Raw genomic sequence first — 21,579 nt, forward strand, 5'->3', positions numbered from 1 at the left:
CATATAACGTGCCTGTCCTGGTAAGAAGAGAAATGTCTCAGTAGAAAGGAGCATAATGCTAAAGTTAATGAAATAGTGTGCCTAACGGTGAATGAAATCGGAATATGGTACAATCCATCAAGCAAAATCAAAATCAATCGATAACTTTATGTTAGTATCGATACCTTTACATAGGTTTATATAACTCCACTTGATATAGGTATACAAATGAATGCAAAATTAACCCGCGCCGGGCCGGTGCTCTGAGATTCCGCGCCGGGCTGGGGGGGGGGGGGTCTAAACACCCCTCCCCCGTATAAATCGGGTCCTAGGCCACGTAGCGACACGCGGTAAGCGGCAATCAAAAGAACGTCCAAAATAAGGACGAAAACACTTCAGTCATCTTTTGGGTCAGGTCAAAGGTCAGGTCACCAGAGGTCACCAAAGGTAAAATGTTGACTATTTCAACATTTTGGAAACTGCCGACGGCTATCTCGGGAACCGATAGAGCTACAGCGCCGCGGAAAAGCGCATTGGATAGCCATTTTACAGACCTTTCTGAATAATGTTCTCAGATTTGACCTCAGGTCAACGGTTTAGCCTCCAGAGGGCAAAAATAAAAAATAGCCGTTTTTACGAAAAGCGTTTTTTCGGCAATAACTTTTGACTCAAAAGAGCCATGACATCCTATTGTTGCCAGCATCGTGTTCCTCTCGTCGAGACGCGTCGAATGAACTATAACTTGACCTTGAAAAGTCAACTTGAAAATTTGACCTCAGGTCAAGGTCATGACCTGACCGGAAAAGGTCATGCTGCATATCAGTCGATCCGCAACGTCGAGCCGAACACATCTAAGGCGTTTTCAGCGCTCTAGCACGCCTCTATCAGAAGTTATTAGCGAAAAACGGTTAGATTCTGTTCGTGACCTGAGATGACCTCGGGGACATAACGACTGAGGGGTCACAGTTGCCATTTTCTGTTTCAGTGTGTCAATTTTACCTACATCTCGATGTTTGAGAGTGTATATAATTGCGTTCGTGCAAAACAGACGCTTTTCAATTTTCTCCCATTGACTTATAATGGAGAGGCCGCAAAATTGACCTGACCGTAGGTCACCGATATCGAAATTCCGAGATAAACATTTTATAGACAATGTTGCTCTTATCAATCGCTGAAAGTTTCAAGGCAATCGTTCAGTCGGTGTAGCTATGACGAGCATTCTTATTTTTTCTGAGGTGAGGTCACTTGGCGTGACCTGGTGACCTGACCTAAGGCGACCTGAGTCTGAAATTTTAACAACATGTGCAGAAAAGATGCACGAACAGGTGTGCCAAAAACGGCGGCGCTTGCGAAAAACTGCAGGGGGGGGGGTGTTCAAACACCCCCGGCCCGGCGCGGGTTAACGTTGCAAATAGAAATATCTTCCGTTTACCATACACATCCGTCGTAACACCATTAGCAAACCCTCTTGGCCTCAGCAGTTACGTCTAATCATCCTAGTTTGGCTAATTCATTATTACTTCAGTTGAACTGCAAGCGTTAACTTCTTTCCATCGACCCTCATTAGTCCTTACTGAAGGAAAATGATAATTTCCGTCATTCTCATTAGTTGTTAGTCTACTACCTGGCTGTCGTGTTCCTCCCACCCTCGCCAGCTTGGTAATCGCTCACCAGGCGTCGGTCAGGATAAGAGGCGTGCCCCATCGCTCCTTACCTCTCCCTGCAGCCCCTCACCAGGCGCCGGTCTGCATCACATCAGCGCAGCGCCAAGGGCCAACACTCACTGATTGGGGTCGTGTTGTTCCTCCCACCTCTGTCCTCTTTGTCCGTGTGTCCATGCGCCTCTGTCTGTCTGTCTGTTTGTCTGTCTGTCTGTGTGACTGTCTTTGTGTTTGTGTGTGTTTGTCTGTCTGTATGTTGAATGCCGGTCTGTTTGTCTGTTTGTCTCTCTTTCTGTCTATTGGACGGATACAAAGCTTATTTTGTCTACCTGTCTCTCCCTCCGTATCTGTCTGTCTGTCTCTCTCTCTCTCTCTCTCTCTCTCTCTCTCTCTCTCTCTCTCTCTCTCTCTCTCTCTCTCTCTCTCTCTCTCTCTCTCTCTCTCTCCTTCTCTCTCTCTCTCTCTCTCTCTCTCTCTCTCTCTCTCTCTCTCTCTCTCTCTCTCTCTCTCTCCTCCCCGTCTCACTCGTTCCCCTCTACCGCCAGGGGATGCTCGACAATCACATCTCGGTGGTCGGCGGCCTACCGTCACCCTCCTCCCCGTCTCCGAAGCCGGTCCGGTCGGACCCGTGCTGGTACCAGGTGCTTCACTGCATCATCGGCAACGAGCTCTATCGTCGCAAACGACGATCAGCCGGTTCGCGGATCAACTCTGTCAGTCGGATAGACCGGGTGTCGCGGGTGCTCTTTCCGCTGCTGTTTGGATGTCTGAGCTTGTTTTATTGGAATTTGTACTGGTCACAGCCGCCGCCCAATTCGTGGGAGATGACTGATTAGGTGGTGTAATAGGTAGAAGAGTGTGAGTAAGTGGATTCGGCTCTCACGGCAGGCTGCTGTGCTCAAAGGCAGCTAAACCAATACCAGGAGGTGTCTGAAATGGCAATGGTCAGTGTATGTAGTTACTTATTGTATGTAAAAGGTTGGCTAGTGAGGGGACATGTGAATAACCTGTTTGTGACGTGTATAAATAGATGGTTACCAAAAGGAGATTAATGTGAAATCGTTCTCTGATACATTGACAAGTTACTTGAATTGTAGCAACCCGGTGTCTTGCGTCCAAATTACATGATAATGACGCTACCGTGTAAATATACCTAGGCGTTCGCCGGTGCAGACCAATGTTTCAGATCAATTTAAGAGTTACAAAGACGGAAATAACTGTCCCAAGCTATTTTCCTTCTTCAAAATACTCCAATGTGGACTACAAACGTCATCATAATATACATGACATACGCGGAAGAAAAGCAAATAACATAAACTACCCCTGATCCCATCACAAGGAACTGAATATCTTTTCTCAACAATATCAAACATAGCACAAAACATTGATCTGAGTGCGCCCCGAGATCTGCAATGTGTTGACTTTTGATCATCCTCATGCAGTGAGCCAACTGATCCCAGCCATCCAACGCAGGTCCCCGCCGCTCGCCATATATCCAAAGCGCTGTTGTGTATACGTCTCTGCTGTTGTTCCTTGCTGCCCTCGGTTTTCACCTCATTCCTTTCGCTCAAGTTTTTCCCCCTCTAGCTACGTTCATGTGCCCGACACCAGAGTGATCCTCTCGCTGTGACTCAGGTACGAGTACCAGTAGATGAGGTTCAGCAGAAGAAACACACTGGGAAACAGGCCGCGGCTGATGCGGTCGATGCGAGACACAGAGTTGAACTGGGTCTGCATGGAGCCGTCGAAGGGCCGGCAGCGGCGGCGGCGCGCTCGGGGTCGCGGCCGGCGCGGCGGGGGCGCCCTCCGAGGTCGGCTGGCCGGCAGCGAGGCCGTCGAGCGCGCCCGCAGCCGGTCGGCCGCCTGCAGGGGAGGCGGTGAGTCCGGCAGGTGGACACCCTCCAGCAGCAGGGTGCCGTTCGACACCAGGTCAGAGGAGGACGCCAGCTCGCTGATGCTGCTCGCGAAAAACGACAGCTGCAACAGAGAACAGCACGGCATGGATTATCAGTCAAACGGTGTAGAAATACGAAGTAAGTCGCATTTCCATTTCTATTATAATTACACCTTGGCATGCCTTGGCTAAAATCAATCAAATAGCCTATTATCACAATGAGAAGTGTTTCCTCTTTAACAAAACATTGTTTGGTGCGACCGTTTCAAATGAACTCCAACACCTAGATCCCAATGCATTCATCACGTCCCAAACGGCAAACTGCAAAGGGAGGTAGTCGTTGTGTCTGTAGCACTAACACAATACAGCTGAAGTAAATGATTTACTGGCACAAAATGATGCAAAGCTCTCACCTCCGTTCTGTTCCTCGGCAGTGCATCACTGTCGTCAGACGTCCTCTCCTCCTCCTCCTCTTTTTCCTCTTCCTCAGACGATGAAGAGGAATCTGGCTGAGGGAAGTATACCTCTCCGTAGCCATACTTGGTGAAAAAGTGAACGAATGCAAACTGAAAATGCAGGAAAAGTATTTAAATCGATGAGGTAAGTGATAAGTGAGTCGGATAAATGTCACATGTAGCGTTAATCAATCATTTTGCATTGCATTTCACCAGGCACTTGCGACTCACTTCTATAATGGTGGCGAAAATGAAGCCGTACGAGAGCCACAGGAAGAGGTCGAGTGCCGTCGTGTAGGGCACCTTGGGCAGGTCTGTTCGCGCCTCCAGGCCCAGGAAGGTCATGGTCAGCACGGTAGTGACGCCTGCCGGCCGAGCGCAGAGTCAGATCCAGGAAGCAGCAGGGATTAAAAGTCATAAGTGCAAATATAGTAAGTCAATCAAATAAGTCACGGAATAAAAAAAACATGTATTTTACATGCATAAAGCGCTTGTCAGTAAATAATTCGTCATATATAGTGAGAAAGGTACTCAAACGCATTGCTCCCAAGATATATCAAATATTTTTTTTCATAGGTGTAAGTACAAGAGATATACATTAATTCATAATTAGCAGCCAACTAGCCCATGTAAACTCCAAACGCACCCTGACCCGTACACCCTTCTGTCCGGTCACCTACCCAGTGATATTCTGTCGGAGGTGGCCTCTCGGTTCAACCAGAAGGACACCCAGGAGAGCACCACCAGTAGCACGCACGGCCCGTACACCTGGATCATGAAGTTACCCATGTGCCGCTGCAGGTGAAAACTGGCGCGCAGCATCGAAAAGTTACCTGAAACCCAGCGGGGGAGTGGAGTACCACAGAGGCTGTAGCACACACGACGGACACAAAGGCATGCTTAAGTTGGCACCATTATAACATTCTCTGAAGTATCAGGTAACACTGACGTCAAAGTCTCCCAAAAGGAGCGCCGTGACCATGTATAGTGATAAATACACAGGCCCAGCTTTATTTGCATGCGTGAATGGCGCTATTGTTATCCTGTGTAAACTTTGCCCGGGGACTCTTAATGGCGTCGCAGTACAACTTATCGTCGTCTGTTACTAATGGTACCACACTTGAAAAACTCCATTATCTCGCCATCACCGGGCATAGCTCATGTAAACTCCTATTCGAACCACTCGCATAACTCGTACCTTGTTTCCGCGAAAAGATGAAGTCGTTGGTGGGTGCCTTGATTAGGTCGAACTGCGATAGTTTCATATCGCCGGATATGACGACGCTGCGAGCCGAGTTCCACTTGTAGGTGACATCCTGTTCAGTGTAGGCAACTGCAAATGAAAATATAGGAGCATCGTTTTAATCACATGATTCACATCTGTCATATCAGTATTTCATGGACCTGCAGTCAGTGTCGCAACGAGATGACAGAAAACCGTTCAAAACTAACTAACAGGTTTGTTTGTATCTCTTCTAACAGGTTTGCGAGTAGCTCTGAACAAATCTCTGCGAGTATCTATGAAAAATTGCATAAATACAGACTCACAGCTTCCGAGCATGAGTGGGCAGTGCTGGGTATCCATCGGGAAGTTGTGCAGGTCCATCGGACAGTTCGCAGTGATAGTCAGTCTGCAAGGGAAAAATAATAGGTGAATTAGGGTTCATTGGAAATGTTGTGATTAAAAGCAAAACCATTGTCAATATCAACTGCTCGTGAGTGGTAAACGCACATAGTCACACGGAAAAATGTCCGAAATGCTTCAGAGCATAAATTTGTACTGATAGCTTTTTCCTTATTCCACTGAACTTCGAAGGACAGAAAACGATTATGGTATAGAATTAACCATAACACCTCACTCCAATTCCCCATCGTTCGTTAAAGGGACCCTCCCACCTTCAAAATGTTAATGAATTGGCATGAAAGTGATGTCGCTCGGTTCAGAAAGAGCAAAAACGAATATCTACCAAATTTCATCGAAAAATATTCACCGGTTTTCAAGATATTAGACTTTTACTTTTGTTTACTTTTTTAGATCTCCGCTGTTCCTAGCGACTTTATTTGAAAGTGCGGCATTTGTTGCGCGCAAAGCAGCATATACCACCACGTGCTACAAAACGTTTTAGTCAAACATTAAACGGACGTTCGAAAGCCTGATGACGTCATCAGATTCCCGTAATGGTTAAGAGATAGGGACCACGCTGGTCCCACCCTGCAAGTAAAGGGAATAAATTTCTTGAACACCATAAAGCCTGTCGCGGTCTAACAGGTCCAACCCAGCGCGGCGGTGCGACATTCAACCAGCCCACTGAGGCGTGACGGGTCACCCCTGCCCTCCTCCGCAGAGGTGATGAGTCGCTGACACACGCCGGCTCCCTCCAATGAAGCCTGATCAGGCGCCGGGTCGTGACTGGCCGTCACCGGACCGAGCGACCCCGCCGATGAGCTGCGTCAGCCGATTCCGCGCCTTCCGACGCCACAAGAGGATGTCGACAGGGGGGGGGGGGGGGGAGGCGAACCTGATTTGGCGCGGCTGTCGGCTCCGCGTCGCCGAGACGCAAATCGAGTTGAGCTGGTGCTGAGAATCATCGGCTTTCCGCGGTGGTGGGGACGGCTATTAGGGGCCGATTCAGGGAGGGAGCGTCTCGGATCAGATTCTGTGAGAAAGTCCGAGGCCTTACAAAAGCGCGGAAAACCTGTTGAAATGTGCGGGAAGTTGGATACTTAGCTTTGAAGATGGGGTATTGAAGCGTTTCCGTTTGTACTATTCCATATACTTTGACGTGCCTAGAAATAGAAGGAGCATGGAGTTTCCCATGTGAAGTGGTATTTCTTAGAAACATTTATTCAACCTAAGCTTTCTCCAGATGGCATAACTTTTGCTCGGCGTGCTTACAAAACAAACTCATAAAAAGACGCTGAGCCGTCTATTGTAAAAAAACCGAAGCCTTTTACAGATAACCTCCGGTATTTTATGTCTATGGATGCATATAGGTATTTCGAGGAATAGATACTGATACCTGGATGAATAGAGCACTCTGCCGTCCTGGTAGAGCCGGACGAACTTGTTGGGCACAGTGATGGTGTGCAGGTGGCTCTCCCGGCCGTTGAAGAAGTATGTGTCGGGCTTCCAGATCTTCCCCAACATCGAGATGCTGAGTGAGAGCACTTGTTTCTCGCCCCTGAACGCCAGGCGCCGGTCCACCCACGTTTGGCGAAAGAAACAGTCCATCGAGTAGGTCTGAGAACAGGAAAATCCAGTCAGAGGTGCTGACCAGAAATCTAGGAAGAAATAGTAGTTACTAGAAATAGAATGGTTACTCCAATAGCTCTGGTTGAATCCTACGTTTACATTTGCCACGGTTCGAGGCTCGCGCCGAGTCAGAACAGTCCGTGTGTTCGCCGATCGCGGGCGCTCGTAAACCTGAATAGGTAGACTGTGCCGCAGGATTCACATGTGTTGCGGTACAGCCTAACAACCTGAGAGCTGGCGTTACCTATCAGTCGTGAGCTGATTCCAAGCATGAAGCAGCCGCAGATTTATGGTGACTGGTGAGGTGGGACAAAGTACGAGTTGGTCAGTACTCAGTAGGAATTGCACATCAACACGTTTTAACATTATATACCTACTGTGTCACCATTCTTGCATAGTCTGACTGATACTGGCAAAAAACAAAATCATCCAAAGAATCAAAGAACAAACTGTTTCATTTTATTCACGGGGGTCGATGAGCGACCTAACCTCAATAATCTCCAATCACAAATCATGCGAAATAATTATCCCGTCCGGTGCACGGTTTGCTGCTTCATTTGACCCGTCCGTCCCACCAGTACCAGCTTAGAATGGACGATTTATTACTAATAATTCAAAACCGAAATCTCTCTCTCTCTCTCTCTCTCTCTCTATCTCTCTCTCTCTCTCTCTCTCTCTCTCTCTCTCTCTCTCTCTCTCTCTCTCTCTCTCTCTCTCCCAACTGGTTGTTAAAGCTGAAAAATAGTTAGCAATTTTCTGATACTCCAATCGTGCTGATCATTCGTTGCCTGACATTTCCCAAGGCCCAAGCAGGTGGTTTGAACCAGGAGGTTGTTCTATATACCCTGGTTTGAACGACCTTTCAAAATAATTCACATTTGGTAATTTTTTAGGTATCCAAAGGTTGGGATTTTTTTTAAGACAATCGTATTCTTTAGAATTGTGATTTTCTAAATAACTATTGAAAATCCCAACCTGAGCTACCTCTCTAGGGGGACATTTGCGTATGTGTACATGCGACACACAAAGATCCAGCACGAGCAAATGCACCAGAATAAATACAAGGAGGACAATCAATCGTGATTGTCCTTACATAACTCGCAATGGTCATCCCATAACGCTGCAGTAATTGGTTCTGCTCCGCCGTGTTGTTCAGGCGTTATTTTGGCCCTCGCTGCGCCGTCGATGAGTGCGGAAGGAGCGTCGATCGTGGTCCGGCGCCGGTGGCCGGCCTTTGTTCCCACCTGGACAGGCCATCCATCAGTGACCCCTCCCCTCCCCTCCTCTCCGCCTCTGCCCGACAACACCCGGCACCTCTCCCCATGGACTCTCGCATCTGCATCCCTCCGTCTCCCAACAGCGGCGTTCGTTTGGTGACTGTCGTCCAGAGTTGAATGAGCAACATCTGAACAGCCACTCAAGTGTAACCTGGATGTTCAAACTTGATCCAAAATGATTTGTTGAGTTTAAAAATTGATTTACAGAAGCGGCTGCCACCCCATGCCACACCATCCCCTCCGTCTTCGCTGAGAAGCAGCATTCTATGAAATGTTTCAAATAAAAGATTGCTAAAAAATAAATGATCTCTTCATTGGATTGCATTCCTCTTTGAGGGGTCTCGTCTTTACACCAGATAACTTCCGACTGCTTTCTGATTTTTCTGTCTGCCAAACTCCTGCTGCCGCCTGCCACCATACCGACCACCCTCTACTTCCGATCCGACCGTGAACCGAGCCCAAACGCCGGAAACACAGACCAAGTCACTCCGATCGAGTTGGAAGTCTCGGCTGTCAGTGGCCGAGCGCTGAGGACGGCCGCCGTCCGGCCACTCCGTCGGCGCGAGCCCCAGCGAAATGGTGCGAGCGTGCCTCTCGGTCAACACGGCATCAACAACGCTGAGAGGTGGGGTGGGCGACCGGGAGCATTCTGTTTAGTGGCAGAAGAGAAGGAAATGTCTTACCAATTCACTCTCGGAGATCGGCCCCATGCTCTTGACCTTCATATCGATTTCGATCACAGCGGGTGCTCCTGAAAAAGAAGAATTTTGGCTAAAACATGTATAACTGTTTTTAGCTGGTTAACTGGCATCGTGATGCGTGAGAGCGGAAAATGTGCCGCACCGGAAATAACGTCACGAAGAAGCAGCTGCTGTCACGGTATTACGTCATCAGGGACGACAAATGATGCATCCGGGGGCGCCATGTCAACTCTTTTGTCGCTACATTAATCTACAATCACAGCAAGACTAATGGTCATGACCATAAGCAAGAGGGAGCAAGGGCGACAGAAAGAGAACGAGAGAAGGAGAGAGAGAAAGAGAGAGAGAGAGAGAGAGAGAGAGAGAGAGAGAGAGAGAGAGAGAGAGAGAGAGAGAGAGAGAGAGAGAGAGAGAGAGAGAATGAAAGACAGGCAGACAGACAGACAGACAGACAGACAGACAGACAGACAGACAGACAGACAGACAGACAGACAGACAGACAGACAGACAGACAGACATGAGGCTCAATCCGCCGTTTGCGAAGACATTACATGGCTGGTTGACGACTTGTCTGAACCGCACGACGCGTTCCAAAACCACCTACCTCCTAGATTCGGACGCAGGCTGTTGTCATACCCACTCAGCAGGCTGTCCAGGAGAAACGACACATTGCGATGGTTATTCTGCTGGATGGAGACCACACTGAAAGCAAGAAAAGTGCTGATTAGCATTCAGAACACTTTCTAACTAGTCTTGAAGAGGTGAGTAGAATCTAGAGTAAAACCTAAATCCAGACCATTGCTCGCAGCAGGAAAAGCAGGAAAAGAAGGACCTAAATTTAGAACAGCAAATATAGGTACTCGAATCTTATCATTTTTTTTTTTTTTGTAAAAGGCTGCGAGGTGTTATGCAGCATTTAATGATTCATACCTTTTTGTAGCCTGCATACCTATGCTAGTTGTGTAGACCTATACCTATGTACACTGCAACACATCATTGAATGTGACGTGCCGACACTATTCCTTGCTATCCTTTGTCCTAAAGTCTTGTCAATAATTTGAAATGGATCGCAAATTCGTTAACTTCTACGGAAAATAAATTTAATCATTTTTGAATTTTATGTTAGGTATACAGTAATGAATTTGCTGAGTTCCAGTGTTTTTCACTCGCTGCTTATGACAGTAGCCTCCAGCTTCTGCAGCATTCATTTGTGGCAATGACTGCCAAATTTCCCATGCCTTTGTCGCATAGCTGGTGCAGTCTAGTGCCGTATACTAGCTCACCACTGACGCCCAGCTTGAGCATTCATAGTAAGCCAATGTCTGTTTACGCAGAGCCGTCGATGAGGTCGGGTTAGGCGTATAACGAGCCTCCTTAGCCACGGTGAGGACCATCAGCTCACCCGGTAATTGACTCGGTAATAGTAGGTAATTGAGCCCGGGCGAGGTTTCTCATTACCTGAGTCTGGAAGAACATAGCGCAACGCCACGTCCGCCAGCATCGGCTGTAGTAGATTGAAATGAAATTCGCATGACAATCTAGCCGTTTTTATGCTGTAAATTTCGTATGTTCATGCATAGAAGTGTCAGCGTGATGATGAATATGTGGCTGTGACATTTTGTCCAGAAAATCCAGCGATCTTGTGACCATAAGTTGACTGGAACGCTTACGTAGGTAAAGAGTTCAATATACACTAAAAGCATGAAGTATATAGCAAAGCTTCCATTACTTTGAGCAATAAGCAGCAATATCAAGACATGTCAAACACAAGTGAAGCAACAAATGATTATATAAGATACTATAATTCAGCAAGAACAAAGACCCCAATGGCCGGGCACGAATAAAAATGTTTTCTTTTATGAAGAACTTGATCGCTTTATGTTTGAACATTTTGCGCGACTCAACGCCTGAACGGAATAACCTGTTTGTCCTTGTCGAGTTTCATTCGCGAATATAATTTCCTTGAGAACTATGGTATCTAAAACGGCGCAAAGGCTCCATTATACTCCTAAATCACACAAATTTATCACGTGGAGGCTGGTATGCAACTCACCTGCAAACGAAGACTGCGAAGATAATGGGGTATACCAGCATGGATCTTGACCGAAGTTGAAGCAATGCTCTGGAAGGGGAAATGAACCCTCTCAGCTGGCAGTACAAGGTGCATATCAATGCCTCTTTTAGCAACGCATATCCTTTATTCAGACTTCACATAATTTCGATAGACTCAGTATTTGTTTGACAAAGGAGCGTATCCACATGACCTTTAGATAGGCATGTGCAAATTTTAATGTTGTTCAATTCATTCTTGTTATATTCTTGCTTCTTTCGGTGCGCCTACTAGATTTCTGATTGCATTTGTTGCATACATACATGTGTACATTGTACACATACTATCTACAAAGAATGTAAATGCTATAAATGTTATAGATACCTATAAACGTTTATAGTTTGGTCCCAACTCAACTACCAAGATTTCGACACATATGAGGCACCTATTCGCTCACTTTCCCAAGTTCCCCATTCACTCCCCCTCCTCTCCCACACATCTGCATCCTTCTTCCCCACTCCGTCCTGCATCCCCCCCCCCCCTCTGCATCCCGCCGCGCTGTCCACCCGGGCGGATGTATCAGTGGACGCAGGGCAGCTTCCTCAGCCGGTGGCCGTGATTGACTGCTTGGTCGGCGGCCGGCGGGGCCCGGCAGCGGAACGGACATGTGGAAAAAACGCTGCCCGCAGGATATGCGGCGGCCACCGTTCATCTTCCGAGCGGGGCCGCTCATGGAGGATCGGTTGCGCATGAGGGCACCTGTTTGGCGCTTCCAGAGTGGTCTGAGATGACTCTCAATGGTCAGTGAGTCTTCAATGCGGCGGAAAGTCGATTTATTGACTAAGTATGTCGTATGTAAGTGCTATATGAAGCATTCTTTGTGTGGGCGTTTTTTTTTTTTTATCTCCATGGCTGGCTGCCCAAGTTAGGTATGCAGCCCATGCGGTTGCCTGATACATTATAAGAAAATGTGCATGCGATTATTTAGCTACTTTACCCAATCGTATAAAAAGACAACCATGGCTTTACGCTATGAATATATCTTTTCAATACCACCAGGATTTTTCCTGCTAAAGCACAAGGTCAAATGCGATGCTAAATCTTGTTAGCTAAAGCAAAGTAAAAAGACCAAACAAGTTGGATAAATGAGCCACATTTGTCACTCAGCAGCAGTTTTTCAGCTCCTAATGGTGTTTACGATTGAATCGCTGCTTGTTAAAACTAAAAAGCTGTTCTGGTGGCAAGGCTTACCGCCCCATTTGACACTTACTTGACAGATTCGATCTCAGTTCAGTCCCATTACGACTCAAAACGTCCAAATCTCGCTGTCCATTTCATTGTTTGAGCTGCTTTCTGATCGTCGGTAGCACAATGGGCGCCGTATGCTTATCTAGCAGCCTATGCAACCATCATGTGGATAGGTAAATGCGAGCGATCACTGGCTAGTGACTACTGAACGACAGTCACGCTCACGATACACCCATGGATATTGTACCTACTTACATGTTTGCTATTCCATCGTTCTTTTGGATCCATATTTAATTTTTTATTGTTCCCTGCCAAGCCCCTCAACTTCCGGCCACCCTGTAGGCACCCATACCGTCCTGTTATCTCACACTCGGGGACAATGGTTGTGACGTAGGATCCATCACTGGGCGCCTCTCCCTGGAGTGCTCTGGGATGGATGCCGACATCACTCACAGCGAACGCTGATAATCTGAGACCTCGGCCCCTTACCGAGGGTGGAAGGCGACGGACACCCCTGGCGCCGGCTGAGGAGCAGGCGGGCTGTGGCGGGCAGACGGCGGAGGGCAAGCTGTCACCAGGGTGACACTAGGTCAGGTCCGCAAGATAAACTTTGGTCAGTTATCCATGACAAGGTCAGCATCCGTTTCCAAGAAGGGACAGGTCGTGTCTCCATGAAAGGGTCACGGCAAATTGATTTGTGGAAAATTACATTGCTTCTACTGGGTGGGTGCAGATAAGACCATGACCACGTTTCCATGGGCTCACTGATCCGGATCAGTAAAAATGGATTAGCTAACCCAGTAAAGTTAGAAACTATATGAAAATGAAAATATGGGATTAACCGATTATATAAGCCTAATCCACTTTGAATTATATCCTGAAGCGAAGAGTTTGAGAAATATAACACGATGTACCGGGTGGCCCAGAAAAAACGTTCCGAACTTTGGAGGTCTATATATCAAATTCGAGTGCAAATAACGAGCCAAAATTTTCATCAAGTTTGCGTCATTTCTTTGCGCATTGGTATGCCAAATTACAACACTATACCATCATTTACAAGCTGGCAATCTTGAGTTGAATTAAGCAAGACGTTTTTGCTTTTTTTGCCGATGCCAAATGATAGTGATGATTGGGTTAGACGTCCCATGTTATAAAAAAAGAATAAAAAATAGAGCACGTGAATGACACCAACACGTATGTTCTTATTTTAAGTATTTTTTGTCTCACTTATGTGCCAAATATTCAAATACTGAGCCGAAATGGTGCTCATGGATGCCATTCGTTTCAACACCAAATCATGTTTCGAGCAGGAGTGGCACGGTGCATGGATTACTGCTGATTACCCTCCTTTTAGTAGATCAAACAGTAAATCGACCGGATAAGGAAAACAAACTAAAGCAGACTGGTTCCTGTGCCAGAAGACCACAGAATAGCTTATGAAAAACAACATTGCCAGCAGATGACAAAAAAAACTTGGTTGAAAAGTTACCTTTTCCCAGGAATGTCAGCCAGGAAAGCATTTGAGCCACAAGATGGTTAGAAAACTGGAAACTTCTTCCGATGCCGGTGGTACAGAGCCATCGTGGTTGCCTGAGTGAATGTGTCATCCTGAGACCCGAACCATCAATGAGACTAGCTGCCAGTAGAAGTCGTGGCTCTAGGCCGCGGTGCCGTGGGGTGAAAGTGACCCGTTCGATGTTTGAGTAAACATCGGAGCAAAAAAAAATAATTTTTACATGGCATGCTTGAAACACGAACTGTTTAAACAGTAATTTACCGAACACCATGAAAATCACACCATTTACTGAAAATGTGTGCCGCATTGACTATGCGAAGTTTCAATGTTGTATCTTTATCACCTTCTGAGAAATAATGATTTAAAGTTGGGAACGTTTTTTCTGGGCCACCCGGTATATTCGCTGATCCGGATCAGTGATGCCCATGGAAACGAGGTCCATATCTTCCTAGCGATGACAGGCCATGATTATTGGCAAGGTCAAGTCAGGTTTCGAACTAGAGGTCAAGTCAAGTCACGTAGTGAAGAGTCGCAAAAAGACGGGAAGACCCGTCATGCCATTGCAGTAGGACGTTTCCAGAGAATCTATGCTTCGTTCGGCTATAAACGATGGATGAAGGTGCAGTGAGATTTGGCCGAGTGTCGGGCAGGGAGAGGGAGGGAGGTTAGGAGAGAGGAGGGGGTGTCTGGTCGGGCGTGAACGGTTTCTGGAGCAGCCGTCGTTACTAGACATCCATCAGACGAGGGGCGGTTCCAGAGACCCACCCACAAACACTCTCATCCACCCTCTGACCCCACAGACTGATCACATAGCTGCGACTGAAAACGACCAACGATTGATGATGAAATGCAACAATAACAAACGTTTTTTTTTTTACAAAGATTTTTTGTTCTGCCATAGCCCAATCAATCAGTTATCTATTCTCAAGTAACGGACTCAATAGATCGTTTTGAATAATACGCTAAAATATATTTCTAATTCACCAATGGAACAAAATATGATATCGCCTTACCACCTTCTTTTCTGCTCATAAAGTGACTGATCGCAGCTCGTAGCGAAACGGCTATTTGAGACTCACACATTCATCAGCAGCCTAGCACTCGAGTCGATCATCCATTTGTGCGAGTGTCCAAAATAGCGCGTCGTCCATACACGTGGCGTGTTGACCCGCGTGTGAATTGGTAGGTGGTCGCTGCGATTAGTTCCCGCGATCGAAGCGCCTGTGTGGGTGCTGGTGAGCGGGGTAGGTACTGTCCGATCGTATTGACAGTGCAGCTACCGGCGGAATTTATGACGGCTAAAACAGACACTGAAACGGGCTCAACGTCTGTTGAAGAGCAAAGAAATGCGCCAGCTATGACATTTCTCATAAATATCCGATAGCAGTGTTTTTGAAGCAATGTAATCCACTTTCTTTTGTTTCCAATATTATCAGAATGTATTTGATCGGCTGCCGGGTATGTGCCCTCTCGGCTCTCACCACGGCACCATATCTCATTACGGCCTATTCAGCAAAACAAAGCGCTCATGAATAACATTCACGGCTAATTCAATGTCATCTGCCTCTGCGAATTTCCCACTAAGTCAGACCATCGCTATACCTAATAGCCGACCTACGAGTTTTCGTATTATACGCATGCTTATTATTAATCGTATAATTATTCATTATTATCATTCCTCGTATTATTCACGTACGCTATAGACAGACAAGTACACACTACACACTACACGGTGTCAGAGCGATAATTTATGCATAGAGACGCTGCAATCACATATCGACGTGAAGCAGCGCGGAGTGCAATCGATGCTAGGACAGTGCTCGTTATATGATGATTGTATGTCCTGGAATACCGGCCAACTAAAGACAAAGTGACGCTAATGTCGTGCCTGGTTACGAACTGACCAGTGATTACACAGGGACTGATATAGACAGATAGTGGTCGATCAGCTACAGCTACCGGGGACAATCGTAGAGAAATTGCGGCCTGCGTAAGACTGCGCTAAACGCTAAACGGTTCCCTCATGAGCACCTGATCGTTCAACACAACCGGGATCGCAAGCAACAATGCATTGAAATGAAGTTTGTTTGAATAAAAATGCAATTATATGAAAACAAATAAATTCGCTACTCTCGATTGTTGAAAAATAGGTCATAACTGCCATTACGGTCGGTCAACCGTACCTAAAGGCAGATTTGGCCCGGGTTACTCTCGATGCATTTTCGCCATATATTGAATACAGAGAATCACCCGTACGCAAGATCACTTCTATACTGTGCTTCCTATTTACGGGCTACTCCATTCTAGCTCAATTAAACGACGAATCTCCAATTATCCCGTCGCTTGGCCCCGTAATGATAGGGACTAAGCGTACACAATGCCTGGCATCACAACTCATCTACACAAGCACCGTCAATTTACAGACCTGCAGAGATATATCCGTTGCCCGGTACGCAGTCACTGAGAGCTCGCCCCGCCGTCGAAGCCGTAGTCGCTCCGTCGCTCGGCCCGTTGGTCCGCACGTCGGCGCCTGTCACCCGTGCCGATGCCGCCCACTAACTGCCGCACGAGGTGCGCCCCCGTCGCGTCGGTCGCGGCGGCGTGGGCCGCCTGCAGAAATCGCCGTCACAAATGGAGACCGATGTGACGCGCCATGCAAACAGGGCGGCATACGCGACGCATCAGCGGCGCCCGGGACGCTGCTGACGACATGTAATGGTTGGTTATCGATGACCGGAGGACGAGCCGTGAAAAAAGCGACAGACAGGGACAGATAGCGCCAGTTCCGATGGCGAATCACGACAGTTCGAGGGGTTATCGGAGGCGCCATAGAGTTATGGAACTGTATATCGAAGAATGCAAGTGAACGTTTATTCCTGCGGTGCTGAAGTAACATTTATCTCATTAATATACCGTATTGAGGTTCCTAAGTAGCTCTGAAAGTCGCGAAGAGCGAGAGCTAGAATTAGCGGCACATAAAGCATTACCTATTATGCGGCTTTAATCATCGAGACAAGGACGTTGTCAGATGAGGCAGTAAAGCGTCTTCACCTAAGAGGTCGGTGCAATTGAGCTTTGCGTACAATCATCGTGTACGCGTCGCGAGTCATAAAATGACTACGTCTAGGCCGGTCTTCAACGCGACACGTAACTATCGCCATGTCGATGAGGAACCTCCGTTGCTGAAGACCCATTGTGTGTCTTCATTGTGTCGCCCTACATTCCAGCTGCTGAGAAGCAAGAAGTTGGACAATAATGACTGTATTTTTTTTTTTGGGGGGGGGGGGTAAGTACGTACCATAACTACTGCATACCTGATTGGTATCCTGTGCCACCGAACACATAAAACTGTGACGTGATGGCGAATTAATCACATGCCGTTCCTTACTTAACCCTCGCCGGACCTATTGGTTTTTTTACATACGCGCCGGCCGAGGGGGGGGGGGGGTACGACCCCCCTCGCCGTTTCGCCCCTGGTGGAGCTAGCGCGTCGCGGAAAAAACGAGCGTATGCGCCGTTACGAGACGCAGAGATTGGTACCCGATTTTAACCCGCGCCCCAGTGGCGGTCTCAGCCAACTTCGCCCTAGTGGGGGGGGGGGGGGGGGGCATATGTTACCACCCACCTCTAACTCAAAAACTAAGAGGGCTAGAAAGACGCGGTAAAAAGCAGTCGATAGCTCTCAATGCGTACGTTTGAAAGTATTTTTGGTCATTTTTCACCTTAGAGCAAAATTGGGGTCACCAGAGGTCATCAAAGGTCAAAATTTGCCAATTGTCATAATATTTTTCAGAAAACATGCCGCTATCTCAGGAACTATGGTAGCTAGAAAAACGCATGGAAAACCAATCGATAGCTTTTGAACTCTTCATTTGAAAAGGTCACTATCAATATTGACCTCAGGTCAACGGTTTAGCCTCCAGAGGGCAAAAACTCCAAAAATAGCTGTTTTTACGAAAAGTGTTTTTCGACAATAACTTTCGACTACAAAAAGCCACGACATTTCTATTGCCAGAATCGTGTTCCCCTCGCCGAGACGCGTCGAATGAACTATAATTTGACCTTGAAAGGTCAACTTGAAAATTTGACCTCAGGTCAAGGTCATGACCTTACCGGAAAAGGTCATGTTGCATATCAGTCGATGCGTCTCAACAAGACAAACACAATGAGACCATCCCCAGCGTTCTATCTCTTTCCAATCGCGAGTTATTGGCAAAAAACTGTTTGTAGCCTCAAGTGACCTCGGATGACCTGTCTAGAGGCTATCAGCAAAAATGACACCTTGGTCATCACGAGTGGACTAAATCATTGTGATTCTGAAATATTTGGACTGTTCCGATGCGTACACACGGATCTAGAGGCATTTTCATTTTTCTCCATTGACTTGTAATGGAAAGGTCACGCCACTGACCTGACCTTAGGTCACGGATATAAAAAATCCGAGATAGGGGAAGGTGGGGTAAGACGGCCCAGCGGGGCAAGACGGACCACCAGCCCTCCAGGCTGAACCGCTGCTGGTATCTACTGCTTTATGCACTCACTATGTTTGTTTTCCTTCGTAACAATGGCCACCTTGAGCTCATGCTGCTAGGATGCATAGCTTTTGAGTTATTGAGAAAAAATGTTGTTTTTCTTCAAACCGATCTAATATAAGAGGTCTACGGGTGAATCAATTACGGCGCCTTTCTTGCATGACTAGTTTCTATTTTGCACTTAACTGTGAAGAACAAAGTTATAAACCTAGTTATAGTCACACTTTAGGAAAGACAAGGTTTTGCAATGTTGAGCTATTTGACATATACGTCATGATAATGACAGAATTTATATTTGGGGCAAGACGGACCACTGTGGTCCATCTTACCCTGTGGTGGTCCATTGTACCCTGCATATGGAAAGTTCTTTTCCAAAACATTGACACAAGTTTAAGTAAGCTAATTTTTCAGGAAGGAGTCTTTGTTGCATGTGAGCCATGCATGCAAGTGCTCAGTTAGCATGCATTCATGCCAAACGACAATCAACACACATGTTCCCAGCTTTTAGCTGCACTTCCATCACACATGAGTGAAGAATAAAGGCTCATTTTGTTATTTTACCATTCTGGTTACTTTTTCTTACAAGAGTACAGAGCAGAAGTGTAACACACATGAACGGATAGCAGGCACTGCTGGGTGGTCCGTCTTACCCCACGTTTTTTCTTGTCTGAATTTTTGACATGTCCCTCTTTAAGAGCATCCACCACCTAGATGTCTTTAATTTGAAATTTAGTCTTTACACATATCAACAGAGGAAGGATTGAGCATTCCGAAGACTATAAATAATATGAATTACGAGAGCAGTGTAGCAAGATATGCGGCCTCAAACCTTAGCTGGTCCGTCTTACCCCACCTTCCCCTATACAAATTGTAGACGCTCATAACAGCATGCATTCCACCAAGTTTCAAACCTTTCTGACAAACACTGCAGGCTGGACATTATTGCAAACTTTTTTAGGCTTGGTCAGTTAACTTGACCTGGTGACCTGACCTGACATGACCTGGGGTCAAAAATTTCACACATTGTCCAAAATTGATGTTCCAAAAGCTGCCCCAAGCGGCGCGGCGCTACGCGCCGCGGTTTTTATTCACACGCAAAAAACGCGACAGGGTGGTAACATATGCCCCCCCCCCACTGGGGCGAAGGTTAAGGTCCTAGGTCAACCGGTGACCTCTGAGGTCAGGTCAAGTGCCCCAAGGTACGGTTCAGTTTTTGGTGAATAACTTCGCAAAAAACGGCCGCAGAGCCGCGATTTTGGCAGCATCGTGTTTGCCTCGCTCAGGCGCGTCGAATGATATACTTTTTGTCCGGGTCAGGTCAACTTGGGGTGTTGACCTCAGGTCAAGGTCAGGTCAGCACCCCCAGGTCACGAAATTGGTCGAAAGAGGTCATGTCGCATATCATTCGATTCGGCAGGTCTTCCTGAGTCGATTGGTGGCTTTCCCGACTCGCTAGCTCAATTTGATCAAGAGTTATTGACGAAAAACTAATATGACCTTGATGACGTCATAAATGACGTCACGCAAGGTCAACATTGCAAAAGTGACGCATCTAACCTTGCAAGGAGTGCATCAAATCACGATTCTGTGTGCTTGAGATAGTAGGAGATCGTTCCCGGCGCCAGAATAGCAGTTTTCATTTTCCCCCGTTGACTTATAATGGTGAGGTCACGAAAATGACCTGACCTCATATGACCTTTGGGAAAAATCCGAGATATACAAGTTGTGAGACTCATAATGGATACTAGATCCTGCAATTTTCATTTCCCTGTGACATCTCCTCTGGCAGTGAGGGCGTTGCGAAGTTGCGACATCTGAAGACCGTGCAGAGGTTCACTTATGACGTCATAGGTCAGTGACCTGGCCTGACCCAAAAATGCGGTTGGTGTCAAAAGATCCGGCTTGAATCAAAGGTCAGGTATACCAAGTTTCAGCTCTCTATTGCCAGCGTGTTCGGAGCTATCGCGAAAAAAACCCTATGGGGGGGGGGGCGGCACCCGCCCCCCCTCGGCCGGCGAGGGTTAAGCAGGGAACATACTTCTACGTTAGGCTTCTTTGGTAGGACCATTCGATCCAACAACCATTTCAAGATAATGTAGTAAATGAATATGCTATTGGGAAGACATTAGGGCCGAGTTAACCACCGATCGTTGCACCTTAGTGCGTTCGCTTTACGCTTACACCATTGCTGAGTACACTTCCGCTGGGACAGAAGTGTTCCGGTGGAATAGGCCACCCCGCCACTCAAATCAAACGGTTACTTCCAGCGGAGCTGACCCTTTACGGTTTGCGTTCCATTTTTGTCTCGGTTGCGACCGCAAGACCGCGCAGGCGAAGTAGCATGAACAAGGGTACAGATGGCTGGTCAGAATCACGACATTCCTGTTGGCATCGGGTATGGAGAGTAGAATCCTGTTCCTGTATTAGAACGGTCAAATGGCCTTTTTTACTGTGAATCGTAATGAACCGTATCAAGTTAACTCCGCTTTGCCATGGCCCATGCCATGCATAAAGCCCGTATAAGTACCTAGGTAAGTTACGCTATTGAGCCTACGGATCCACTCTTTTCAAAATCACAGAAAAGACCAGGGATCTGTCCCAGCAGAAGCCACCTTGAAGACACTGCCCCGCTGCCGGAGGCCAGAAAGCCCCCTCTCAACCGTCCATTGTTTTCACCGGCGACCAATGGGGCCGCAGCCTGTTGAGATCTCCACACGTCAGCTGGGACGGGCGGGGGCGGGGGCGGGGGCGGGGGCGGGGGCGGGGGCGGCGGATTACAGAGGACCGCCCGAGGCGGCGGGCCGGAGACTCCGGAAACACCCGGTCCTGTTGAGTTGGAGGCTTTGAAGTCGGGATATGCCGGCTGGAGGAGATGCCACCACGGCGACCGCCGACAGCCGCCGAGCACCGTATTAAAGTGCAGGGACACGACTGCAGGACGGGAGCTCACCGCACAGATCGAGCTCCAAGGCCAGCGAGAGGAGAGCTAATAAGGGCACTCGTATCTGCGTTG

General features: G+C 47.4%; 2 protein-coding genes across 2 annotated transcripts in view; one reads left to right on the forward strand and one right to left on the reverse strand.

Moving 5' to 3' along the window:
* LOC122391360 (gamma-aminobutyric acid receptor alpha-like) overlaps nucleotides 1-2,686 on the forward strand; it is a 30,700-nt gene extending 28,014 nt beyond the window's left edge. The window contains exon 10 of the mRNA XM_043385163.1: nucleotides 2,186-2,686. Coding sequence (XP_043241098.1) covers nucleotides 2,186-2,476 — 291 coding nt within the window. The 3' untranslated portion in view covers nucleotides 2,477-2,686. The remainder of the gene's footprint in view (nucleotides 1-2,185) is intronic.
* Nucleotides 2,687-2,856: 170 nt separating this feature from the next.
* Nucleotides 2,857-9,916, reverse strand: LOC122391366 (gamma-aminobutyric acid receptor alpha-like). Its single transcript, XM_043385174.1, has 9 exons — nucleotides 9,825-9,916; nucleotides 9,203-9,270; nucleotides 7,010-7,230; nucleotides 5,538-5,620; nucleotides 5,188-5,322; nucleotides 4,670-4,822; nucleotides 4,221-4,354; nucleotides 3,948-4,100; nucleotides 2,857-3,617 (listed from the first exon to the last, which is right to left on the reverse strand). The coding sequence occupies exons 2-9, from the start codon at nucleotides 9,242-9,244 to the stop codon at nucleotides 3,234-3,236; spliced, it is 1,305 nt and encodes a 434-aa protein (XP_043241109.1). The 5' UTR covers nucleotides 9,245-9,270; nucleotides 9,825-9,916; the 3' UTR covers nucleotides 2,857-3,233.
* Nucleotides 9,917-21,579: the final 11,663 nt, after the last annotated feature.

The sequence above is a fragment of the Amphibalanus amphitrite genome, unplaced genomic scaffold (assembly GCF_019059575.1).
Source record: "Amphibalanus amphitrite isolate SeventyFive unplaced genomic scaffold, NRLGWU_Aamphi_draft 000434F_arrow, whole genome shotgun sequence".
In the NCBI taxonomy this organism is placed as follows: Eukaryota; Metazoa; Arthropoda; class Thecostraca; order Balanomorpha; family Balanidae; genus Amphibalanus; species Amphibalanus amphitrite.

Bases quoted from the DNA above. Each gene is read 5' to 3' on its own strand.
- LOC122391366 (XM_043385174.1), bottom strand. From the start codon at position 9,244: ATGAAGGTCAAGAGCATGGGGCCGATCTCCGAGAGTGAATTG. The intron at 7,231-9,202 runs GTAAGACATTTC...TCCTGTTCTCAG, and splicing joins CGATCTCCGAGAGTGAATTG to ACCTACTCGATGGACTGTTT. The intron at 4,355-4,669 runs GTAGGTGACCGG...CTCGGCCGGCAG, and splicing joins CTCCGACAGAATATCACTGG to GCGTCACTACCGTGCTGACC.